This window comes from Tiliqua scincoides, chromosome 1 (genome assembly GCF_035046505.1).
Source record: "Tiliqua scincoides isolate rTilSci1 chromosome 1, rTilSci1.hap2, whole genome shotgun sequence".
NCBI lineage: Eukaryota > Metazoa > Chordata > Lepidosauria > Squamata > Scincidae > Tiliqua > Tiliqua scincoides.
The window spans coordinates 54,205,812-54,226,917 of NC_089821.1; the positions used below are offsets into that span (position 1 = coordinate 54,205,812).

At 40.0% G+C, this 21,106-nt stretch overlaps 1 protein-coding gene and 1 non-coding gene across 5 annotated transcripts in view; both read left to right on the forward strand.

Annotated features, from left to right (window-relative positions):
- Positions 1-21,106, forward strand: part of NAP1L4 (nucleosome assembly protein 1 like 4) — a 52,604-nt gene that overhangs the window by 3,788 nt on the left and 27,710 nt on the right. For all 4 annotated transcript variants that reach the window (XM_066609802.1, XM_066609810.1, XM_066609794.1 and 1 more), the window contains exons 2-11: positions 1,967-1,998; positions 3,370-3,431; positions 6,788-6,887; positions 9,832-9,973; positions 11,055-11,141; positions 12,559-12,690; positions 13,358-13,429; positions 15,529-15,668; positions 17,263-17,408; positions 20,707-20,729. In XM_066609802.1, the coding sequence (XP_066465899.1) occupies positions 1,985-1,998; positions 3,370-3,431; positions 6,788-6,887; positions 9,832-9,973; positions 11,055-11,141; positions 12,559-12,690; positions 13,358-13,429; positions 15,529-15,668; positions 17,263-17,408; positions 20,707-20,729 (918 nt within the window). In that variant the 5' untranslated portion in view covers positions 1,967-1,984. The remainder of the gene's footprint in view (positions 1-1,966; positions 1,999-3,369; positions 3,432-6,787; positions 6,888-9,831; positions 9,974-11,054; positions 11,142-12,558; positions 12,691-13,357; positions 13,430-15,528; positions 15,669-17,262; positions 17,409-20,706; positions 20,730-21,106) is intronic.
- On the forward strand, positions 11,868-11,992 carry LOC136638410 (small nucleolar RNA SNORA54). Its single transcript, XR_010793629.1, has one exon. It is a non-coding gene; the product is annotated as a small nucleolar RNA SNORA54 (small nucleolar RNA).

Consider the following 21,106-nt stretch of genomic DNA (forward strand, 5'->3'; position numbering starts at 1 on the left):
TTCCCCAAATGCAGTCATATGCCATGGTAGCATCAAGTCTAATATATTAAAAATAAAATATTGAAGTAAATGGGGACCCACCTGAAATTGGCTCTCGACCCACCTAGTGGGTCCCAACCCACAGTTTGAGAAACACTGTGCTAAGTAACTGACATTATGTAACATCTTAATTTTATGTACACTAGTAATTTCTTGAATACACTTCATTAAAACCTGCAAGTCATTTTGCTCGCAATCCAAAGATTATAGGGAAGGTAGCAACCGTGTAAAATACCTCAGTGCATATGCTTTAACTCTCCATTTGTCAGAGAGCAGAAAAATGGCATAGTTCATGCACTCTAAAAAAGTAAAGCAATACACTTGGCATGCAGTCAGTGTGACTTCACATGAGAAAGAGACAAGAAAAATAGTGAGGTGTTGAAATTTTGATGCAGCTCCGCCTGCAGGACACTGGAGGGCTGTGCAATGTCCAGACACTGCGACACTTTACCTGTTCTCTACAACCCTTGCAAGAGGTGTAGTCTTTGATGCTATTTTCTCCCTGACCTTTCCCCACACTGTCTCTCCCAGATCTTCACAAGGGAAGGGTGCAGACTTACCAAGTTCTGTCTCCAAAATAGCAGACTGCCGTTATGAGCAACACACGCAAGGAGAGCACAGTTGTAGGGTCCACTTCTACACAAGTAGTAGAAACCTCTGACAAATTCAGAAGATGTGTATTCTTAGAAACTGTGAATAAAGTATTTCTTTTGAAATTAGCATAGTGATGGAGTTTTCCATAGGAAAAGGGTCTTTCTGCTGACAACTCTGCTCCCCCATTTTTTTTTGACAGTGTGGGGGATTTGGTGAGACTGAACCACCAACCATGGTTACCTATCCTTATTATGCAAGCCTTGAGACTGTTGTGTTGCACCCAGGTGGCAAGGGTGCTGGTGAGGAAAATTTTTCTGAGCAAAGACAATTTTCAAAGGCTGAAGGAAGACCACAAATCAGCCTCTAGGATGCAATAACATACCATCATTGAACAGAGCCAGTCAGACTTTCTTGGAGGGAAGGGACGCTGAGACAGAGAGAAGCCTTCTCTCAGCTTGCACCAACTCATTAGTGCTCGGGGAAAGAAGAAGGCTGAAAAGAAAAGGGGTTCATTGGATATTAACAATCCTCGGTGCTAGCTGGAATGGGAGTCATGACACAGCACCAACAGGTTTCGAAGGTGCGCAGCAGATGAAAAAGGAAGAACACATGGGTCTAAAGCCAAGGTGGTTTGTAGGTTCCTGTCCATAGACTTAAAAATATCTGCAAAGACTAACTGTAAATATTTCATAGGTGTTACAGTTTTTAGTTTGTTAGAAATTGTTAAAGATTTCCAGATGGAGAGAAGCAATGCTTTTGTCTCTTTCTGGGATTACTAGTATTGCTATTGGGAGTCAGTGCTGCTTTTAAGGCCTAGACATTGTTCTGAGGAAAGTCAGATCGCTGCTGGGTAACTCACAGTATGTTAATGCACTTGTCCAATAAGTGCATCTTAGAGACTATCTCATGTATTTTCAATTTGGTCATAATCCTGGAAGACAATGCATGTTGTAAAAGTTACTGTTTGCTGGTGTAAACTGCAGAGGTAGAACAAGTTTGCATCTATATATAGTTGGCAAAACGAGCATGTGGTGCTAGTTAGTGTTTCCTAACTTTAAGAGAATTGAATTTTAAATATGACGGAATAGAATTCTAATTCAGAGAATATTGCAAAAGGCAGCATCTGTGGAAGAAGGCTGTTAAAATTGCTTGTCAACACAATTCAGACGTTATTTCTTTTGTGGGTGGTTGCATATAGGGCAATATTATCCAAGAATTGTCCTTTTATCCAAGAATAATATAGGGAAATATTATCCAAGTCCTTTTCTATAACTTACTTCGGAATCTTTTATTGTTGGACAAATATTAATGTTTTGCATTTGTTTTCTTACAGGCGGATAAAAGATTACAGATGGCAGATAACAGGTAAGTTCTGAACGGAATGTTTGGAAGTAGTAGTGGTAACTTTCACAAATCACTCTTCAATCAGTAGTGTTTTGGCATGGGGATAGTGGTAGTTTGATGCTGTATAGATGGTAATCTGTAGAAGTAAGCTAGTTTTTATACATCTTTTAGTCTTAATGTAATCAAATGCATGACATTTAGATGAGTGCTGATTAACCCATTTTTTGCCCACTTCTCAGGTGTACACATTTGATCCCTGTTGCAATGTTGGGCAGAAATAGCTTAACTATATGAGTATTAGAAGTTTCATTAAAATAGAAACAGTAGGTCCTAAATTCTAACATACTGTAGAAGATACAGTTTCCTTTTCTTCTATACTGAAAGGATTCTTGGACCCAAATCATTGATACTGTGATTTTTTCTAAGTTAGTAAATTGAGTATTTTTTAAGGTAACGCGATCTTGTGTTATTGGGTGGATACATGAACCCCTTTGTATTTGAAGTTGTCTGGCTTAGTTTGTGAAATGTATCCAGCAAGCATTGTTGTATTGGGAAAATGGTACAAATATTCAAATTTGTCCAAAGCTTTTATTAAAGCTAATAAACTGTTTGGAGAACTTAAAACTTGCTTGTTATGGAAAGAGACATTTGTAAAGTCACTTCAAATTTGTAAAACAATTTGTCTTATATTGACACATTTTTTACTTTTGTGACAAATTCTTCCATGTTGGATAGCTATGCCAAATAGGAAAATTATCCATAAGGTGACTGATAAAATAGTAGTGGCCATCCTCTTTGGCAAGTGACCACAAATCCAGTCCAAAGTATGAGAGTGCGTTTTGTTCAGTATGCTTGAATATGTTGTCACTCATGTTTTATGAATTTGCCTTGAGTATGAATTACAGAGGTAGAAGAAGATAGAAATATTTGGTTTGAGCTATGAAGAATAGTGGAGAAGTGGAGAAGCAGTCAGGTGCTATCACTTCACATCCAGAAACTATCTGAGGATTACCAGTGTCTTCCTAAAATCAGATGCTGGAGTGTGGGGTAGAGTTAAATGTCATGATAACTCACTCCAAGCCCTAGGATGACTTCCCCCAGCAATGTCATGTAGATGTTATAAAGCTTGAGGGAACAGAATAGAACCCTGCAACAGCCTACCTTGTAATGGAACTGATAGCTGTGTATTATGTTGGGTTATGCACCAACATTAAAATTCTGGTTTTTCTAAATGTTCAAATTTGCATGTCAAACTGGCAACAAGTACATCTCAGATGAGTAACAGAGTGTAGACCCCTAACACTTCCATTTATGCCTAATTTATCCTTATGAAACCTTATTTGATACATTAATATTGGACAGGCATATCTGAAATACATTTTATATTTGCAGTAAAACTGAAGATGCTGCCTCGGATTCTGTGGAAGCTGCTAAAGGTACAGGTGACAAAAAAGGTAACTGATTAAAATTCATTTCAGAGTATGTATAGAGGTAGGGTTGCTAATCATCTTTGTCCCATCAAAACTAGCAAAGAAGTATACAGATATTACGCTTCCCATCCTGTTTTCCCATTTGGCCCTGTGAGGTAAAACTGAACTACTGCTTTCTATTGCAGAGGAAGGGCTGGTGAAGAAGACTGCTAGAGTTATAGTGGCTGGTTATTTTGTTGCTACTTTGGAGAAAACTATCTTTTTCCTTTGAGCAGTGGTTCTTACACATGTATCACCTACTTTTTAGAATGAGAATCTGTCGGGACCCACCAGAAGTGATGTCGTGAGTGGAAGTGACATCATCAAGCAGGGAAATTTTTAACAATCTTAGGCTGCAATCCTACCCGCACTTACCCAGGAGTAAATCCTGTTTACTTTTATTGTTAAAAGAATAGTAGCTTGTTCTGTACAGGTCTGCAACATTTCCCCAATTGTAGTCACGTACCATGGTAGCATCAAGTCTAATATATTAAAAATAAAATATAGAAATGAATGGGAACCCCCCTGAAAGTGGCTCCTTAACTCACCTAGTTGGTCTCATATTGTGGTTCCCACAGTTTGAGAAACACTGTCTTTGAGTATATTATCACCAAGGATAATATGTATCCTTGTATGTATGTAAGGATGTATTGGACCCTTCTCTGGGTCCAATACATGTTAAAGAAGTATAGCAAGGTGATCTTGGTGACCGTTTCCCAGATCTGTAAATTTTCTTCAGAGGTCTGGCAAACCATAGGTGTATTCAGGTAGTAAAACAAGATCTTCATATTTGAGTATATGTAGGAAAGGCTCTTTAATACTAGCTTCAAAGTAAGATAACTGTTTTGTTTACATGCCCTTGGCCTTCAGGGACAGATTAAATAAATTCATCCAAGTTGTCCTGGATAATATGAAAACCTTGGTATATTTGTTTTTACCTTTTCTCTATACCTTTGAAGCAGAAGTCTTCATTTTATTCCCCTTTGTTCTTAAGAATACAAGGTGTGTCCAGAAAGTAATGAGATTATTTAAAAAATTCTTTTATCAAAAAATTCTACAATTGAACATTGTCTCCTTGAAAGTATGCACCTTGTGAGTGTACACAACGCTCCCAGCGATTTTTCCATTCTTCATAGCATCCCTCGAAGTCTTCAAGTGGGATGGTGTTCAGAGCCTGCATAGTGGCTCTCTGGTTGTTATCCATACTATCAAAATAGTGTCCTTTCAAACCATTCTTCATCTTTGGGAATATGAAAAAGTTGCAAGGAGCCAAGTTGGGCTGTAGGGTGGATGGAGAAGTACAGTGATGTGTTTTTCAGGCAAAAACCGACAACCAAAGCACTGTGACTCCATGCATTGTCGTGATGAAGGATCCAAGTTGAGCCAGTCTCAGGATGCACATGAAAAACTTTATCTGAAGCGACCAAGAACTTGTGCAGATGTTACTGCAGCTTCTCCATAAGCTTTCCTCACCCTTTCCAAAGTTTTCCTCACAGGAAAGGCAGTGAGATGCATTTTACCCAATTTCACATGAAATTTTTCGTGTACCGCTGTTCCGAACTTGCTTGCATTTTTCTTAATATGAGGCACTTGAACAGGGTGTCACAAAAAAGAATGTCTCAGGGCTGGAATGCAACTGAGCAGTGTTCTAATGTATAACTGGCACCCCACCCCAAGTGACCTTGGCCAACTTCTCAAGTGTAGGACCTTTATTCTTATTACTTTCTGAATGCACTACATATTTGTATATTGCTTGTCAATAAAAGTTCAAAGTGGTTTACAAAGTAAGTAAAATAATTAAATAGTTGTCTATCCCAAAAGAGTTAGAGGCAGTACAGGTGGGACCTCAGTATCCGCGGGTATCCATTTTTTGACATGTCTCCCCCGTGGATATCAAAAATCACAAATAAGCAAATCCTTGATTTTTGGCCCCATAAGCCCTCTGAAAAGGACCAAAACCATGCTCTGGTTCCCGCCAGAGGGCTTTCTGAAGCCTGCAGAGGCAGCGTCTGCCCAGCCACCCATGGACTCTGCAGACTTCAGGATGACCTTTCCAGCTGGAAAAAATGCTACTTCATGTTTTAGAAACCGGAAGTGATGTTTTTATGCCATATAAGGCATTTTGAGGCCTGGGGAAGGGCTTCCCCGGACCACAGAACGCCGTATATAGCATAAAAATGTCACTTGCAATTTCTTGAGAGAAACTGGAAGTACCTTTTTTGGTCGAAAAGGTTATTCTGAAGCCTGCAGAGGCCGTGGGTGGGTGCACACTGCCTCTGTGGGCTTCAGAAAGCCTTCCAGAGGGAGCTGGAGTGCAACTTCGGTCACCTCTGGGGCCTCAGGTGGGGCCGGAGTCTGGATCATTATGGGTTCGGCCAACCTACATTGAGCCAGATCTGCAGATGAACAATCCATGGATACAGAGACCCCACCTATACTGCTTTAGGAGCACAGCTTTGGCAGGAATTCAGTTAACACCTTATCAGTTTAAATAATACTTGAAGCAGCTTTCAGAATGAAAGATTAACTATTGAGGCTACAACTCTTTCAGTTGATAACCAAACTTAGTCTATACAGTTAATCTAACAAATTATTTGTATGCAAATATAGTGTCATATGGAAAATGTTCGTTCTTTGCATATTTTTCCAGGAACAAGGCTTTTACAACTTAAATAAATACCAAGAATTAAATGGCACTTGCTTACAGATTTAGCATATATATGGCTGCTGGCAAGCAATCAGTGAAAGCTGTGCACTTACATGGGAGTGAACTCCATTGTACATAATGGAATTTAATTCTAAGTAAACATATCTAGAATTATAATGCATGACTTTAGATCAAGTGAAATGCGGATTCATCTATGACTGCGTCACCCATCCACACAGTTGTCTCAGACAAAATTCTTTACTCTGGAAAAGTATTTCTAATGGGTTAGGAAACATAGACTGTGAGAACAGTATTTTAAAACGCACACAGTGAATCTTTTTCACATTCCACTGAGTTGCGTAAGGAAAAAGAGAGGGATTACTGTCTCAAGGAGAAATAAGGTGCATTCGAGTCTCCTTATCTTCTGCTTTTGGAAGGTGCTGCAGCTCTGCCTGCCTGCTTGTGCCCTTTCCTTCCCATGTACAAACACCAGCAAGATGGGGCAGAGAATTTTCAATTGTGCTTTTTCACCTTGCCCATCCATATTCTTGACTTGATGGGAAAACAAGAACAATTTAAAGGGAGAGGAAGGAAGTGATTCATTAGGGACCAAACTTCCATGTGCATCCCTACTAACAATAGCATTGGGTTGGTTATAGCCACACTTGTTTAGACTTCAGTGCTTCTCTTTCAGAAAAGCTAGCAGACCAGGTGATGCAGAATCCACAGGTCTTGGCAGCGTTGCAGGAGCGACTTGATAATGCACCTCACACTCCTTCCAGTTACATTGAAACGTAAGTATGAGGAATGTGATTTGCGTCAAGTCCAAAATGCACACAATTAAATGCATCTTTTAATCTGGAGAAAAAAGGACCAATAGAGCTCCTGTCCCCTGAGGTAAATCAGATGTAGCATTTTTTTTCTCATAAGGGCCTTACTGAAGCCAGCAGAGGCCATGCACATCCTCTTGCAGACTTGCTTGCTTCAGAATTGTACTCTGGTCACCTTTGGAGGATTTAAGGGGTTGAAACTGTGAGTTTCGCTATCCATGAGGGGTCAGAGAATGGACTCCTTGTGGATACTAAGGCCCCATCAGTACCACCTTTTCAGGTGCTACACAGTTGAGCAGTAGATGCTGCACAGTCATCTCTGCAGTGAGGGACGTGCCTGTCCAGTTATTGCTGCCCTGGATCCTTTTGCATTGCATCATCCTTGCCTGACCTGTACTTCTTTTGAAGGTCAGGTCACTGTACAACCACATCTTGCTGCTTGTTCACCATCACCCCCATCACCTCTACTTCCAGATGGATCGTGGTTTGTAAACCATAGGTTGGATTAGACCTCCTAGGTTTGGGCTAGACTCAGAGCTGCTTTTTAGACAGGGATTTCTGGGTACTCAAGACAATCTTTGAGTTACATACACAACAAATGGTTGATTGGTCATCCAAACCAGTCCACTATAATCTGAATAATTAATGGAAAAGAGATTTCCTTTTTGGAATTAAGGCTGCATTTCTGTGCACACTTATGTGGACATAAATAATTCCACAGAATTTAGTAGGAGGAGAAAATGCAACAAATTGAACTGCATGGTATCCTATTACATTACTGAACAGTGGAGGGACTGCCTCTTAGTATTTGGATCTTAACCGTGAAAGAGTATAGAGCTTCACGGATTACACAGGCCTACAAAATTGAGGGTCAGAAAAGTTTTTCCCAAACTTTATGGTTGTTTGATATGAATTTGGGGTGCTGATTCAAAAAATGGCATTTGTTTTGCCCTGTCATGTCTAGTTTTGGAGATAAAGTATAGCCTTGTTAGTGAATGGTTCAAGCAGCTTCCTCAGGAGGAAGCCATGGTGTACAGCAGGGCACTTATAACTTCTGAGAGTAACCTGTAAGTTCTTTAGGACAAGATATTGTAATAGCCATCATCATTTAAGCATTTGATAGTTGGAGCTACACTGCGTCTTAATTCTTAATTACAGAAGTTTCATTCCTACTTGTTGCAGATAATAGCCACTGATTAGACCTAGCCTCCATTGGTTTGTAATAATTTTTAAAAGCTCTATATGCTTGGTTCCAATTGTGTCTAGTCCCAAGGAACTTAGAAATTAGATGAGGAAGCTGTTTGTTTTTTATACTGAGCATGTTAGCATTTTATTTTACTAAACTTTATTGGATAATCCCAATTTGTGGTGTTGTGAAATTGAATAGTACTGCTGTTTCATTTTTTTACATGTTGTCTTGAAGGTAAAATGGGAATAATCATAAACGATCAATTCCCCTGATTACTGTCTGTATGTGTCTTTGTCTATTTTGTGAGAGCTCACAGTATTTTTCTGAATTTTCTTTAACACTAATGCAATTTTAAGATGGCACAATTAGAATTGCACGTACTCTAAATGTAGATATACTGCAAATTTGCTGTTGATCAATGTTTTCTGTGTGTGTGCTTTTCTAATATACTTTGATGAAAACTTGCCATTCATGAATGATGAGATACTTTTGAGATTCGTTGAATAAGATTTTAGAACTCTCAAATGGATCCCTTCCATCCATCAAATGGATGCAGTGTTACCTCATCAGTTGGACATTAGCCCTTTCAAGCTTGAAGTGGGAGGTCTGATAATTTCAACTACAGTACTCTTACAGGAAAGGCAGTGAGATGCATTGATGGCACTGTGCAAGCTTTCTGTTTTCTGAATCTTCTGATTTCCTTCCACGGTAGCACATCCAAGATAATCTAGGCTGACTTTTGAGCTCAGAGTGGTCAGGACAAGTAACTGGTATAAACAGGCTGGTAAAACCTCTCTGAACCCAGTAAAGCGACATCAGAAGCATTTGTTCCATTCTATAACAGCTTGCACCATTTTGTGAATGGAAAGAGACTAAAGGCCCAATCCTATGCTTGTCCGGAGCTGTGTGGTACACTGGCCCCAAAACGGCTGCCACTGTATCTGTGGTGCCAGAGAAACAACCGGAGGTCTTTTTGGGGTAAGGGAACATCGGATTCCCTTGCCTTGTGTAGCAGTCCAGCGCTCTGATGTGTCCACTCAAAGCTAGCTATTTGGCACAGAACCAAGGAGAGCAGGGTTGGGCTCTGATTCCCAGGAGGGGGAATAGGATGTGGTGGCAGCTTCTGCTGCCATCCCCACTCCCCCCTCCTGGGCCTGAACCATCCTCCAGACCATCCCCCAGCCCAGTTTTGCCCCCACCCCGCACTCCCTCCACCCCAAAATGCCTTCCTGCTGGAGATATTTGTACCACATGCTCCTCTTCGGTGTCGCCCCAGCACGGATGCCTGGCACTGACTGGTGCTGGCCTCTGCTGGTGCTACTCGGCCACTGGAGGCCAAGTACCTTATGGTGCTTTTGCTATAGCTATGGCAGCAGGGGGCTGCCTGCATTGGACTGGCTTCTCCATGTTCAACTTCTGTAATGCTAGTGTTTTCAGTACACATATGCAGTACTGTTGGGCCATGTTTACTTGCTGGAAGTAAAGTCATGGCTCTGTGTGTGTTTCTTTTTATGTAAGTTTGTTCTTTGTACTAGTGTATATGGTTGTATATCTCTTTGCACTTTAAACTTCCATTCAGTTGCCCAGTTTGAAGATTACCTTTAAGATTTATTTGCACTAATGTGCAATGAACATAAAACAAGGTGACAGTGGTATTGAAAAAATATAAAGGACTAAATGCTGCTTCTGTGAAAATTGAAATGACTGTTTTGTTTCTAGTTTACCAAAAGCAGTAAAAAGAAGAATTGATGCCTTGAAACAACTACAGGTGAAATGTGCCCATATAGAAGCTAAATTTTATGAAGAAGTTCATGATTTAGAGAGAAAATACGCAGCACTTTACCAGCCTCTCTTTGATAAGGTATGAACTTAAGAACATATGTTTGGAGTGGGAGGAGGAGGAAGCATAAAGTGCTCTGTAAACTTCTGAACTAATAGCAAAAAATGTGCTTTCCCTGCCCTTTGTATCAATTCTGTCATTAATGAGGGAGATCAAAACTAGATGGAAGTATAGGTGGAACCTCTTTATCCATGGATTCAGCATCTGCAGATTTGCCTCATCAGGGATGCCAACCCCTGGATTGCCCCACTCTAGACCTTGTTCTGGTCGTGTCTGGGAGGTTTTCTGGGTGTTGGAGAGGCTTTGCTGCCACTGCGCACAGCCTCTCTGAGGATCAGAATGGCTGTGAATGCATTTGGAGCAAGGTTCCAGTCTCATTTGGAGCTCCAGTGGGCTGGAAAACTGCAGATTTCATTATCCATGGTTTTCAGTGTGAGGAGTCCAGGAATGGATCACTGCAGACACCAAAGCAGCACCTGTATAGTGCCATCAAGCGGGGTGAAGGCACTCTTCTCCTATGTAACCTCATGATTAACTCTGTAGTATGCAGTTCTGTCATCTTACATGGTGGTAAATAAGCAGTGCCCTGCTGGATGAGGCTAAAGGACTATTTAGTCCAGCATCCTGTTTCCCACAGTGGCCTACTAGCCGCCTCTGGGAAGTCCAGAAGCAGAAGAAAAAAGCATACTTCTAACCTAGCATTGCTTCTCTATAGTTGTTTGGAGATACTGTCACTGAACCCAAAGATATAAATTGTGTAACCATTGTGGCTGATAGGTATTGATAGACCTGCCCTCCCATTAACTTATCTAATCTTATTTTAAAGTCATCTGTGTTAGTGGCCATCACCATATTTTGTGGCAAGCAATCCTGCAGGCTAATGGTGTACTGTGTGAAGTACCTCCTTGTTGTAAATTTCACGCTGGGTGCAGCCGAGAGATCCTTCTGTGAGATGAACACCATGTGACTAAAGGCTCCTTCTGTGAATGGGGCAAAAACTTTGGATGCAGCTCCAGTGTTGATCTGTTCCTGCAGCACTTGCATTCCTGTTGAGTAGCTTTAGTATGTTGTAATGTGTCTTATTTTTATACTTTTTCCACAGAGAAGGGAATTTATCACTGGTACTGCCGAACCTACAGATGCAGAAGCAGAATGGCACAGTGAAAATGAGGATGAAGAGAAACTAGCTGTAAGTAGAGAGAACTAATTTGAAAGCTTCTAACAGTTGCTGAGATGGGATCTTTGGTGTTTTTTTTAATAAGTTTTTATTGGAAAATCTGATCTGAATAAAATGTACCACCTATAAGTCAATCTTGCAGATAAGGAGAGGGCAGGTTTTCAACCAAAAATCTTGTTGTTCCAATAAGTTGGGGGTAAAACTTGGGGAATGGTGCTTGTGAGAAGGAGCTGCAGTTTGCCCTGGAACCTGATTGGGGAGGGGGAAAATCTGAGTCATCCAACTGTTCTTGAAGACATTAACAAGGTGCTTATGTAGTACTGTGTGTCATCCCTCCCTTAAAGCAACAGAATTTAACATTGCACTGGAGAGGCACTCCAGAATTTGGAGTTAAGAAGCCTGCTCAGAAGACTCTACAAAGGAGCTCTGACAAATCTAAACAAAGCTGCCTGTTTGTAAGCTGTCTATAATCATTCAAATGTTCATCAGACATTTCACAGGCACTATTGAAGCTCCTGCAGGCTTCTCCTGGCTACTGAGACATGCCTGAACAGTCCTGACCCATGAGTGACCTGCAGATAAGACAAGGTGTCAATCTACGCTTGATTTATTGCTAGAAATTCCTTGCCTTATAAACAGAGCATACCAGTAGTGAATTGGTTTTCTGAAGTTTCAGAAGTTTGTCTAATGAAACTGATCATATAGCTTTGTTCCAGTCATAATTTAAGTAACCGGTATTTGCACTGTTCGTAACCTGTTGACAGCATCTTCTGCTAATGGGTTCCATTCCAGTGCTACAGTAATACCCAAAATAAGAAAAAGCTGGCAATTTCTGCCTCGCATTTCTATTTTGGGAGACACAAGCAGGTTTTGGGGTGAAGGGAGAGTTGTGTGGTTAAAGGAAGCACATTGGTGCAGAGATAAAATATGTGTGTAATACTATTTCTGGTTAATATATAGCAGGAGGGGCTGTTATTTCCATAAGGTACCTGGTCCTGACCCCAATTCCGTCTCTTGGCATACTATGAGTTGCTTAAGCAGGCAAATTCTCACTTTTCTCTGTTCCCCACTCCCTCGATTTTCTTTTTTGTCTTTTCTCTTGACCCCAAACCATCAGCATTCCACTGTTCTGGAAATTCACCTAACACAAGTCATTGCGGGCTGTTTTTTGGTTTTTTTAGCAAGTCAGTTTCTTTTTAATTTATAAACTATTGTACTTCTGCCTTCCTTGAGGTTCCTGAGTATGCAAATCTGGTCCTGTTTGACTTCCAAGTTGATAAGCACATAACTTGTTAGAGGGAATTGCTGAACTGTTCAGCTTTATGAAAATTAAAACAGCATATATAGCAAACATAGTAGCAAACATAGACAATATCTGGTATGAGTTTCTGGCCTAAAATGATGGAATTTCTTCTTTTTCTATTTCTAGGGAGACCTGAAAAATAAAGTAGTAATAGAAGAAAAAGAAGCAGGAGCAGCTGAAGAGACGAATCCTAAAGGAATCCCAGAATTTTGGCTCACAATATTTAGAAATGTAGATATGCTGAGTGAATTAGTACAGGTAACACACATTGAAAGTTTTGTTACTAGGTAATGTCATACTGGTGACTAGAAATGGGAGCAGGACTTGCCTAGAAATAGTTCTTGCTATGAATGTGTTCCCCTAATCATGCAGGTTGCATTCAGATGATCTTCATGCTTTTGAAGGATTAGGAATGAACTCAAGAGTTCATAAGCACTCTCCCCTTCTCCCTCTACCCAACTTAATTCTCAGTTTGCCTTTGTGCCTGAACACGATGAACTAGAGTTTGATCAAAGCAGGAGGCAATGCGTAAGCCATGCATGCAAAGTTGAGGAAGAGTGCACAGTTGCAGGACTCGTTTCTGACCTTCCAAAACCATGGTTAGTAGATCTGTCTGAATGCAGTGTTTGTATGATTTGTATGAATTTTACCTTGTTTTAGTAATTACTTTACAATTTACAGGTTTAAGTGTGTTACTTTATCTGCTCCTTACTGTCTTATTAGAATTCCATTTATTTGTTGCACCCAGCAAGCCATATATATATATTTTTATTAGATTGGAAATAGCTTAACAATTCAGGCAAAAACGGTTAACTTAGAAACAAAGATGAAGTGATTAAATTTGAGACTTTGTGCTGGAAGAATTCATGTTTGAAGGAAAAGGTTTACCTTTTGGCTTATTAATAGCTCTGCCATTTATGTTTAGGAATATGATGAGCCAATTTTGAAACATCTGCAGGATATCAAAGTGAAATTTTCTGAGCCAGGACAACCTATGGTGAGTAAACCTTAACTTGTAATACAATGTTGGAGGCATAGTGGCATTAATGGTTTGGTTATGGAAGCTTTTAGTATGTTGTTGGTTATGTGTGTCTGACTTCAATGTGGTGAATGTGAACTTCTCAGTCCAGCTTTCCAAAGATCATTTCTGTATCGGAATGTTTCTTCAGTAGTACAGTTTATAACTATACTGCCACCTATTGACATTTAATGAAGCAAAAACAATTTTAAAAATCTGATTTTTGCATTTTAGCTAAAGCTAATCAGCTTTTAAGCAACTTAGTGTATTCTCATCTATGGAGCTAGAGAAAATGTAGGTTAAAAATAAACTTTTTATTTTTGAATACTAGAAACAATTTAGTAGTCCATATTCTTTCTGCTGGACAAGTTTTTATATTGGAAGTCCAGTACTGTATTGGTTTAATTTATGAATGTTGTGAACATCCAGACAGAAGTTGGACATTAATGACTATTCAGAAGCGATGAATATGGCCTTAATTTCAAAGAGGAGATTCTGCCCAATTATTTACCTCTTTCATATTTTGGGGAGGTGGTCTTTACTTTTGAGAATTTCTTAGCTGGGCATGCTACTAAATCTACTGCTGGTATTTAACTTATACTGGATTTTATATTTTACTTTAGTAGTACATCAAAGGATAAGATATCTTTTTTTTAAAGGGGAGTAAAGAGTTTATCTGCTCTCCAGTACAAACTAATTTGAACATTATTAACAAATCTAACTGAATCAGGGTCATGAAGAGCTCAATTCTATGGGCCATGCCATAGTCACTCCATTAGCACCACTAGTCCAGTCTGTTGCAAAGTTCTGTGAGGCACTTCTGCGTCAGCACTAGCAACATGCTGTCAGCACTGAACCCAGCACCAGTTGGTGCTGGTCCTCAGTGCCCAGAAACAGACGCTGAAACCTCCCTGTGATGAGTCAGCTGGTGGCAGAGCTTTTCAGGGTGTGGGAGGGGAAGAAAGGGGGCAGAACTAGGCGGGAGAGGGGAGGAGAGGGCCTGGGAGAGTGGCAGAGTTGGTGGCATGCTCTGCTGCTGTATCCTAATCTCATATGGGTCTCATCAGTTCTGTGCCTGCTCAATGGTGGGCGCAGGTCTGAGGAGATCCTTTGGGGCCACCTGAGTGTTACACAGGGTAAGAGAACATTTGTTCCCTTAACCTTGAGGAGACCTAGCACTGCTTCCCTGACCCCATATGATACAGTGATCAGCATTTTGGCACCACTTGGCCTTGGGTGCTAGGGAAGGATAGGATTGGGTTGCCCAGCAACTGTTCCTGGGACATCTGAAAGACCTGCAGTTGGCAAAGCATTTTTCCATTGGAGAACTAAAAAGTGAGAAACTTGACAGAACATCTTGCTCAGGTTATTGGCTGTCTTGTGTTTGTGTTTGGTGTCTATTATACATTGGAGCTTTGGTCAACATTGGGTATATAAATAATAAAGTAAGGTTGCAATTCTTTCCAGGTTATCTGAAACGATATTCTTCTACACTCACTTTTGCAATAGAATACCTCCATTTACTGTTTGATCTGAATAAGTAATAGTTACCATCCCTTAAATAACGAAAACTGCACCTTTCTTATATGGGGGGCTTTTTGTTCTTTTTTCTAGCCCTAAAGGGCAGTGGTGGGAAAAGTGACAGGGTGTGCTCTGTGTCTACTCATGCAGCCCAATCTGATCCTGTGCTGAAACAGGCTGGTCAACTGTTCTGTGCTGTATCCAACACGGCGTAGGAGGTGAATCCCACACAACCTGGAGTAAAGGGATTTACTTCCCCTCACCCTGTGTTATGCTCACATACTTGCATACCCTCACATACTTGTAATAGTAAATTGTAACTACTATATAATATAAAACCACACAGCAACATAGAGTTTAATAGTTTCAATATGTTTTATCAATTTTTTTGTCTAAACTTATACAGTAGCGTAAAGCAGACCTGTGTGGAATAGGGTCCATAAGCTTTACATTTTCCAAAGGGAGCACTGACTGTCCAAATACTTTACAGTAGTATTTTGATATCTTTCTCTTGAAAATTGGTAATACTTTTAGAACAATGATGAACTTTCTTGTAGTCTTTCACATTAGAGTTCCACTTCGAGCCCAATGACTACTTTACTAATTCAGTTCTGACAAAAACTTACAAAATGAAGTCAGAGCCAGACAAGACAGATCCTTTTTCATTTGAGGGTCCTGAAATTGTTGACTGTGAGGGGTAAGTAAATATTCCTTAAATTAATTTCTTGCCTAAATTTTAAGTATTATAAATATGTGATCAGAATAGAAAATGCATGGGAAGGCAGACTTATAAGACTTAGGCACTGTGCTAACATGGAGAAGGAAATATAAACATTGGTAAAGAGATGGCTGCTAGTGTACATAAGGTGAGTAGAGAAGGCTTTAGGATAGGTTCCATTATTAGACAAAACTTCTTCAAAGCTGAGAACCTGGAGGTGTAGGTATGGCATCCACAATCATGGAAGGTTTCTGGCTCTAATTCGGTCAAATTAAGTTCTTGATTTTAAAATTCTCTGTACTGTGGTCCATTTGTGACAATTTATTTCTGGGCTTCCTTAAGGCTGCTTAAAGTGTAACCATTTCTCAAGGGGAAAATTTTATTCCTTGTTGCTGGTATCAGATAAGCAGAGTCAATATAAATAAAAGAAAAGTGTTTCTTTGCCACAAGCAGAGCTTCAGGGTCTTGTAAGAACATAGTTGGTCTTGCACTATATAATATTCCCTTAAGGTTTTAATATAGAATTGTTGCAGCAACAGCAATATGAATAGATCTGAATATAAATCATAACACATAAAAATTAAACTTTTTTAAGCATATGGATCAAATGCTTCTCATTACGGAAGACATTTTCAAATGCTGTGGTTTTCCTGAGATTTAATTCTTAATTGTAATTGGCTAAACTTTACAATTCATGGAGAGCAAGGATGGAGGAGAACATGAAAAACATGGATGAGGAAACTTGGTACGTATAGCCTGCAGAAGAGTGTCTGAGAGGGTGTTTGATAGCACTCTTCAGATACCTGAAGGGCTGTGATATGGAGGAAAGAACAAATTGTTCTCAATTACCTGTGAGAGTAGAATTTAATCAAATGGCTGCAGACTGTAGGAGGAGACTCTGGTTAGACATCAGGAAGAAATTATTGATGGGTAAGGGAACAGCAGTGGAACTTGCCAAGGGATGTGGTGGATTCTCCCTTGCTGGAGACCTGCAGACAAGAGGCTCGACAGGCATGCTGGAGATGCTTTAGGAGGATTTCCTGCTATAGGCAGGGCATTGGACTAGAAGAGATTATGGGTATCTTCCATGTCTATGATTCTATGAAGCACTTGTATTTTAATACAGTGGCAGTTTTACTAACATTTGAACAGCAGTTGAGGGTTTATCTTTTTGCCTTGGAGAATTTTACTTGTTAGTGTTGCAGGAAGCTCTTGGCTGGTTCCCTTGCAGTGTATCACAAGTCCTTCCCCTACCTTTCAATACCATTTTTAGTCTGTCAATGAAATACCTTTCCTATTGTTACTGTGTCCCCCTCTCTTTTTGTGCATGGTGGTGGGGGTTGTGCATTGATCTAGACTTTCTATAGTTTTCTTCAGGCCTTTTTCTGCACAGCAGAGCCAGCCTTCCCCTTTTTCTTACAGGGGGCTGGAGATAACTACCCCTACCCAAGTGCTTAAGGAAACTAGCATGTCACTTGTGGGAAGTGATCATCAGTCCAAAAAGGTACCAGAAGTACAATGAGGTGCCTTTCTCTTTGTCATTTATGTAAATTTAATTCTGCTTTATCTCCAGATGTACTATTGACTGGAAGAAAGGAAAAAATGTTACAGTTAAAACAATAAAGAAGAAACAGAAACACAAGGGGCGAGGCACAGTCAGAACAATTACTAAACAAGTACCCAATGACTCATTTTTTAACTTCTTCAGTCCAATAAAAGGTAAGCTTGATTTAAACTTTCCTTTTGACATTTTAATATCAGAAGCCCAAGTTTTAAGTGGCAGATCATTGAAAGTTGGCTTAATAGTCCAGTTTTTTTATTCTGACTACAGAGTTAACAAAAGAGCATTTGGGAACTTAAAAAGCAATTCCTTTGGATTTTGAGGGTCCTCATATTTTTCTTTCTTAATAGGACAGCCCTGCTTTCAGTAAGTGTTAACCACAGTAGTCATACAAACTGAAAGATAGGCTTGTCAGTAGGTTCTCTTGATCTACTGTAGATTGAAAACATCAATACTACTCTTGTGATATATCAGTGTGAGATCTGCTCTGCTATAAAAGCAAAGCATGCGCCATACAGCAGTGGAGTATGAAGAGGGTGGCTAAGGGCCCCTCCAGCTCTGGCTGCCAGGCTGCAGGAGAGTGTCTGAGAGGCTTCCCTAAGATGTTTAAACATTTTCAAGAAAAAAACATTTCTTTAAAACATTTCTCACTTTCTATTGGTTTATATATATATTGTGTGTGTGTGTGTGTGTGTGTGTGTATATATATTGTGTGTGTGTGTGTGTGTGTGTATATATATATATATAATATTGTGTACATATATTGTGTACACACAGTTATAAAGTTGTATATAAATATATGAACTTTATGCCAATAAAGGTTCAAACTGGAATATATGAACTTACATGGTGAGTATATATATTATACCAGTGTTTCCCAAACTTTTTAGCACTGGGACCCATTTCTTAAAATGACAATGTCATAACCCACTAGACCCCCCCCCAAATCTAGAAAAATACTTTTAATTATAATAATTTTGAGGTCCTGTACACCTTAGGCTGCTAGAGATCATGTGTAGTGTGTGTGTGTGTGTAGACATCTGCTAGACTCTCCCTAGAAATGGAGTTGAAGAACTATTCCCCCAAACCTTTACAGTCATTCCAAGGTACCCAGAAGGCTGACCCAAGATGTACAGTTAGAGATTTCCAGGCCAGACAAAAGGCTAAAACTGGGTTCACATGTAATCTATGTCATGCCAATTACTACAGAATCAGAAAATGTGACATTTTAATTTGAGAGTCTAAAAATTACCTCATACCACAGGTTAACATTCTAGCTAACAAATTTTTTCTGCAAGTCTGGCAAGGGTACTCGCTGTTTTTATGTTTCAAAAACTTTTTGTGACCCACCAAAAATGGCTCATGACGCACTGACAGGTCCTGATGTGCAGTTCAGGAAACAGTGTATTATACTACATACGTGTATATTTATATAAGTTAAATAAAAGAGAATGTTCACTGTCTAATAGTTGGACATATATTCGGGTGAGAAGACCAAGGTTGTGTCAAAGAATTAGAATCCATTTTTTAAAAGTTCAGCGTTTTGTTCTGTTTTTTTTTCAGAACTTCATCAGGGAAAACGTGCCTAGACAGGACATGTTGCTAGAGAGCAAACCAGTTCACTGTCTGATTCTCCTCTGGCCATTATTATTAATTTCATGTCATGACTATTACTGAAAATAATTTTGTCCTGGGGGTGCCAAAAATTTTAGGGGGCCTTGATAATAAATGACGTGGTACACTACTGCCATTCAAAATGTTTAATGAATTGCAACCAAACAAGGGCATGCATAAATTAGGTTTTCCTCTTTGAGTGTTCCATGGAGCTTATGCATCAGGTCTCTGAGTGGGCCTTAAATGGGGCCTGGAGTGAAAGCCACCATGAACAAATGTGGAAGGTTTTGTAGATAGGCTGATCTTTCAGTTGTTATATTCTGGAATATGGCCATATGCACCTTCTGACAGGATGTAAAGGCAAGGCTCTTTCAGAGCTTGTTTTGCAGTTGATGTCTCTTGAGCCCCCAAACCACACTATTCAGACTTTGACGTTCCAATGCTTATTTTACTATGAGAAAGTTTGGAAGAGAAAACCAGGGTGTGGGTGAAGATTAGGACTCAGTTGGTGGTTATCTCTTGAAAAGGAAAAAAAAAACTGCATAGAGGAAGTCCTTGCGATACAAGGACATCTGCAAGAGGGATCTGAAGGCCTTAGGAGTGGACCTTAACAAGTGGGAAACCCTGGCCTCTTGGCCAACAGTCTGAGGCTAAGAGGCAAAGAAGGAAGGCCCATAGCCAGGGAGACAGGCCAGGGACAGACTGCACTTGCTCCCAGTGTGGAAGGGATTGTCACTCCCGAATCAGCCTTTTCAGCCACACTAGACGCTGTTCCAGAACCACCCTTCAGAGCGCGATACCATAGTCTTTCGAGACTGAAGGTTGCCAACTATAGAGGAAGTAACAAATGAGCTAGCAGGGCAATGCAGCTTCCTAGCAGCCATCAACTTAAATATGAGAGGCTAGAACAGGTTCACTGAAAGTGATGGTGTGAATCTGCTGGGGATGTTGTGTAGTCACCTTGGCTACATGTTATGTGTTTACAGCAGTGTTTCTCAAACTATGGATCAAGACCCACTAGGTGGGTTGTGAGCCAATTTCAGGTGGGTCCCCAATATTTTAGTTTTAATATGTTAGACTTGATGCTACCAGGACATGGAACTGTGTTTGGGGAAATGTTACAGGTCTTTACTTTGAACAGACTTCTATGTATATACTTCCAATAATGATAGTCAGTGTGGCTGACTCCTGGGTAAGTGTGGGTAGGATTGCAGCCTAGTATTGTCAAAACTCTTCCTGCTTAAAAATGTCACTTCTAGTCATGACATCACTTCTGGAGGGTTCTGACAGATTCTCCTTCTAAAAACTGGATCCCGGTGCTAAAAGCTTGAGAACCACTGCTCTGCAGTTCTGCAGGACAGGGACTGTTCTGCGGCAGAAGGAAGAAAGTTACCCTTGAGGTTTTATCTTGTAGATTTAACTTTTAGTTATTGCTTAAGTATATTAGACTGATAGTCCTGACATTTTAACTGTAATGCATTTCTGCAGCATGATTAAGTTGAGTTTATATCCTTCGATATCCTGGTGAATGTGGTCGAAAAGTAAACATCTTTCCTCTCTGATGGTGTAAATTGTTCGTTCTTTCTGTTCCAAAGTTGCACAGCATGTAATTTTCCATATTGAAAATGCAGTGGGGGCTCTCTCTCTGTGTATGTAAGCTTCACTTGTACCTGTGCAGTTTTCCAAAGTCACTGCTTAGGCCTTGTTGTGTGAGCTCATACCCGCTGAAGGGTGTTTTATTGTTCTCAGACAATTTATATAAATTGCTTTTGCATTAGAAAATACAGCTGGGTATTATGTTTTTTCAAACTGTTTAGACTGTTTATTTTTCCCCCCCGGTAGTTTCTGGAGATGGTGAATCATTGGTAAGTTTTATCTACTATTTTTATACCCCAGGTTAGCCCTACCGTTAAATGGTGTGGACTTATATGCCAAAGGGCAGCAAGCTACCAGTTAATTTAGTTTAATTTTACCATCATGGTGGGTGTCATTTGGATTTTTGCTTCACATTTCTTCAGCCATTTATATGAACTCTGTGTGTATTCTAGCTTCAAGATTGCAAATGCTTTCCCGCATGAGCTTGTAATGCCCAATTAGCAATGTAACATGTTTTGTGAAATAAGAAGCAAGCACAGGGAATAAGTCTTTGATCTATTCAGCGATAACTCTAAATTTCTTCCTCCTGCCTGTAATTGGTCACAGATTGTGTCGTGAATAGTGTTTTCTCCTGTATCTAAAGACT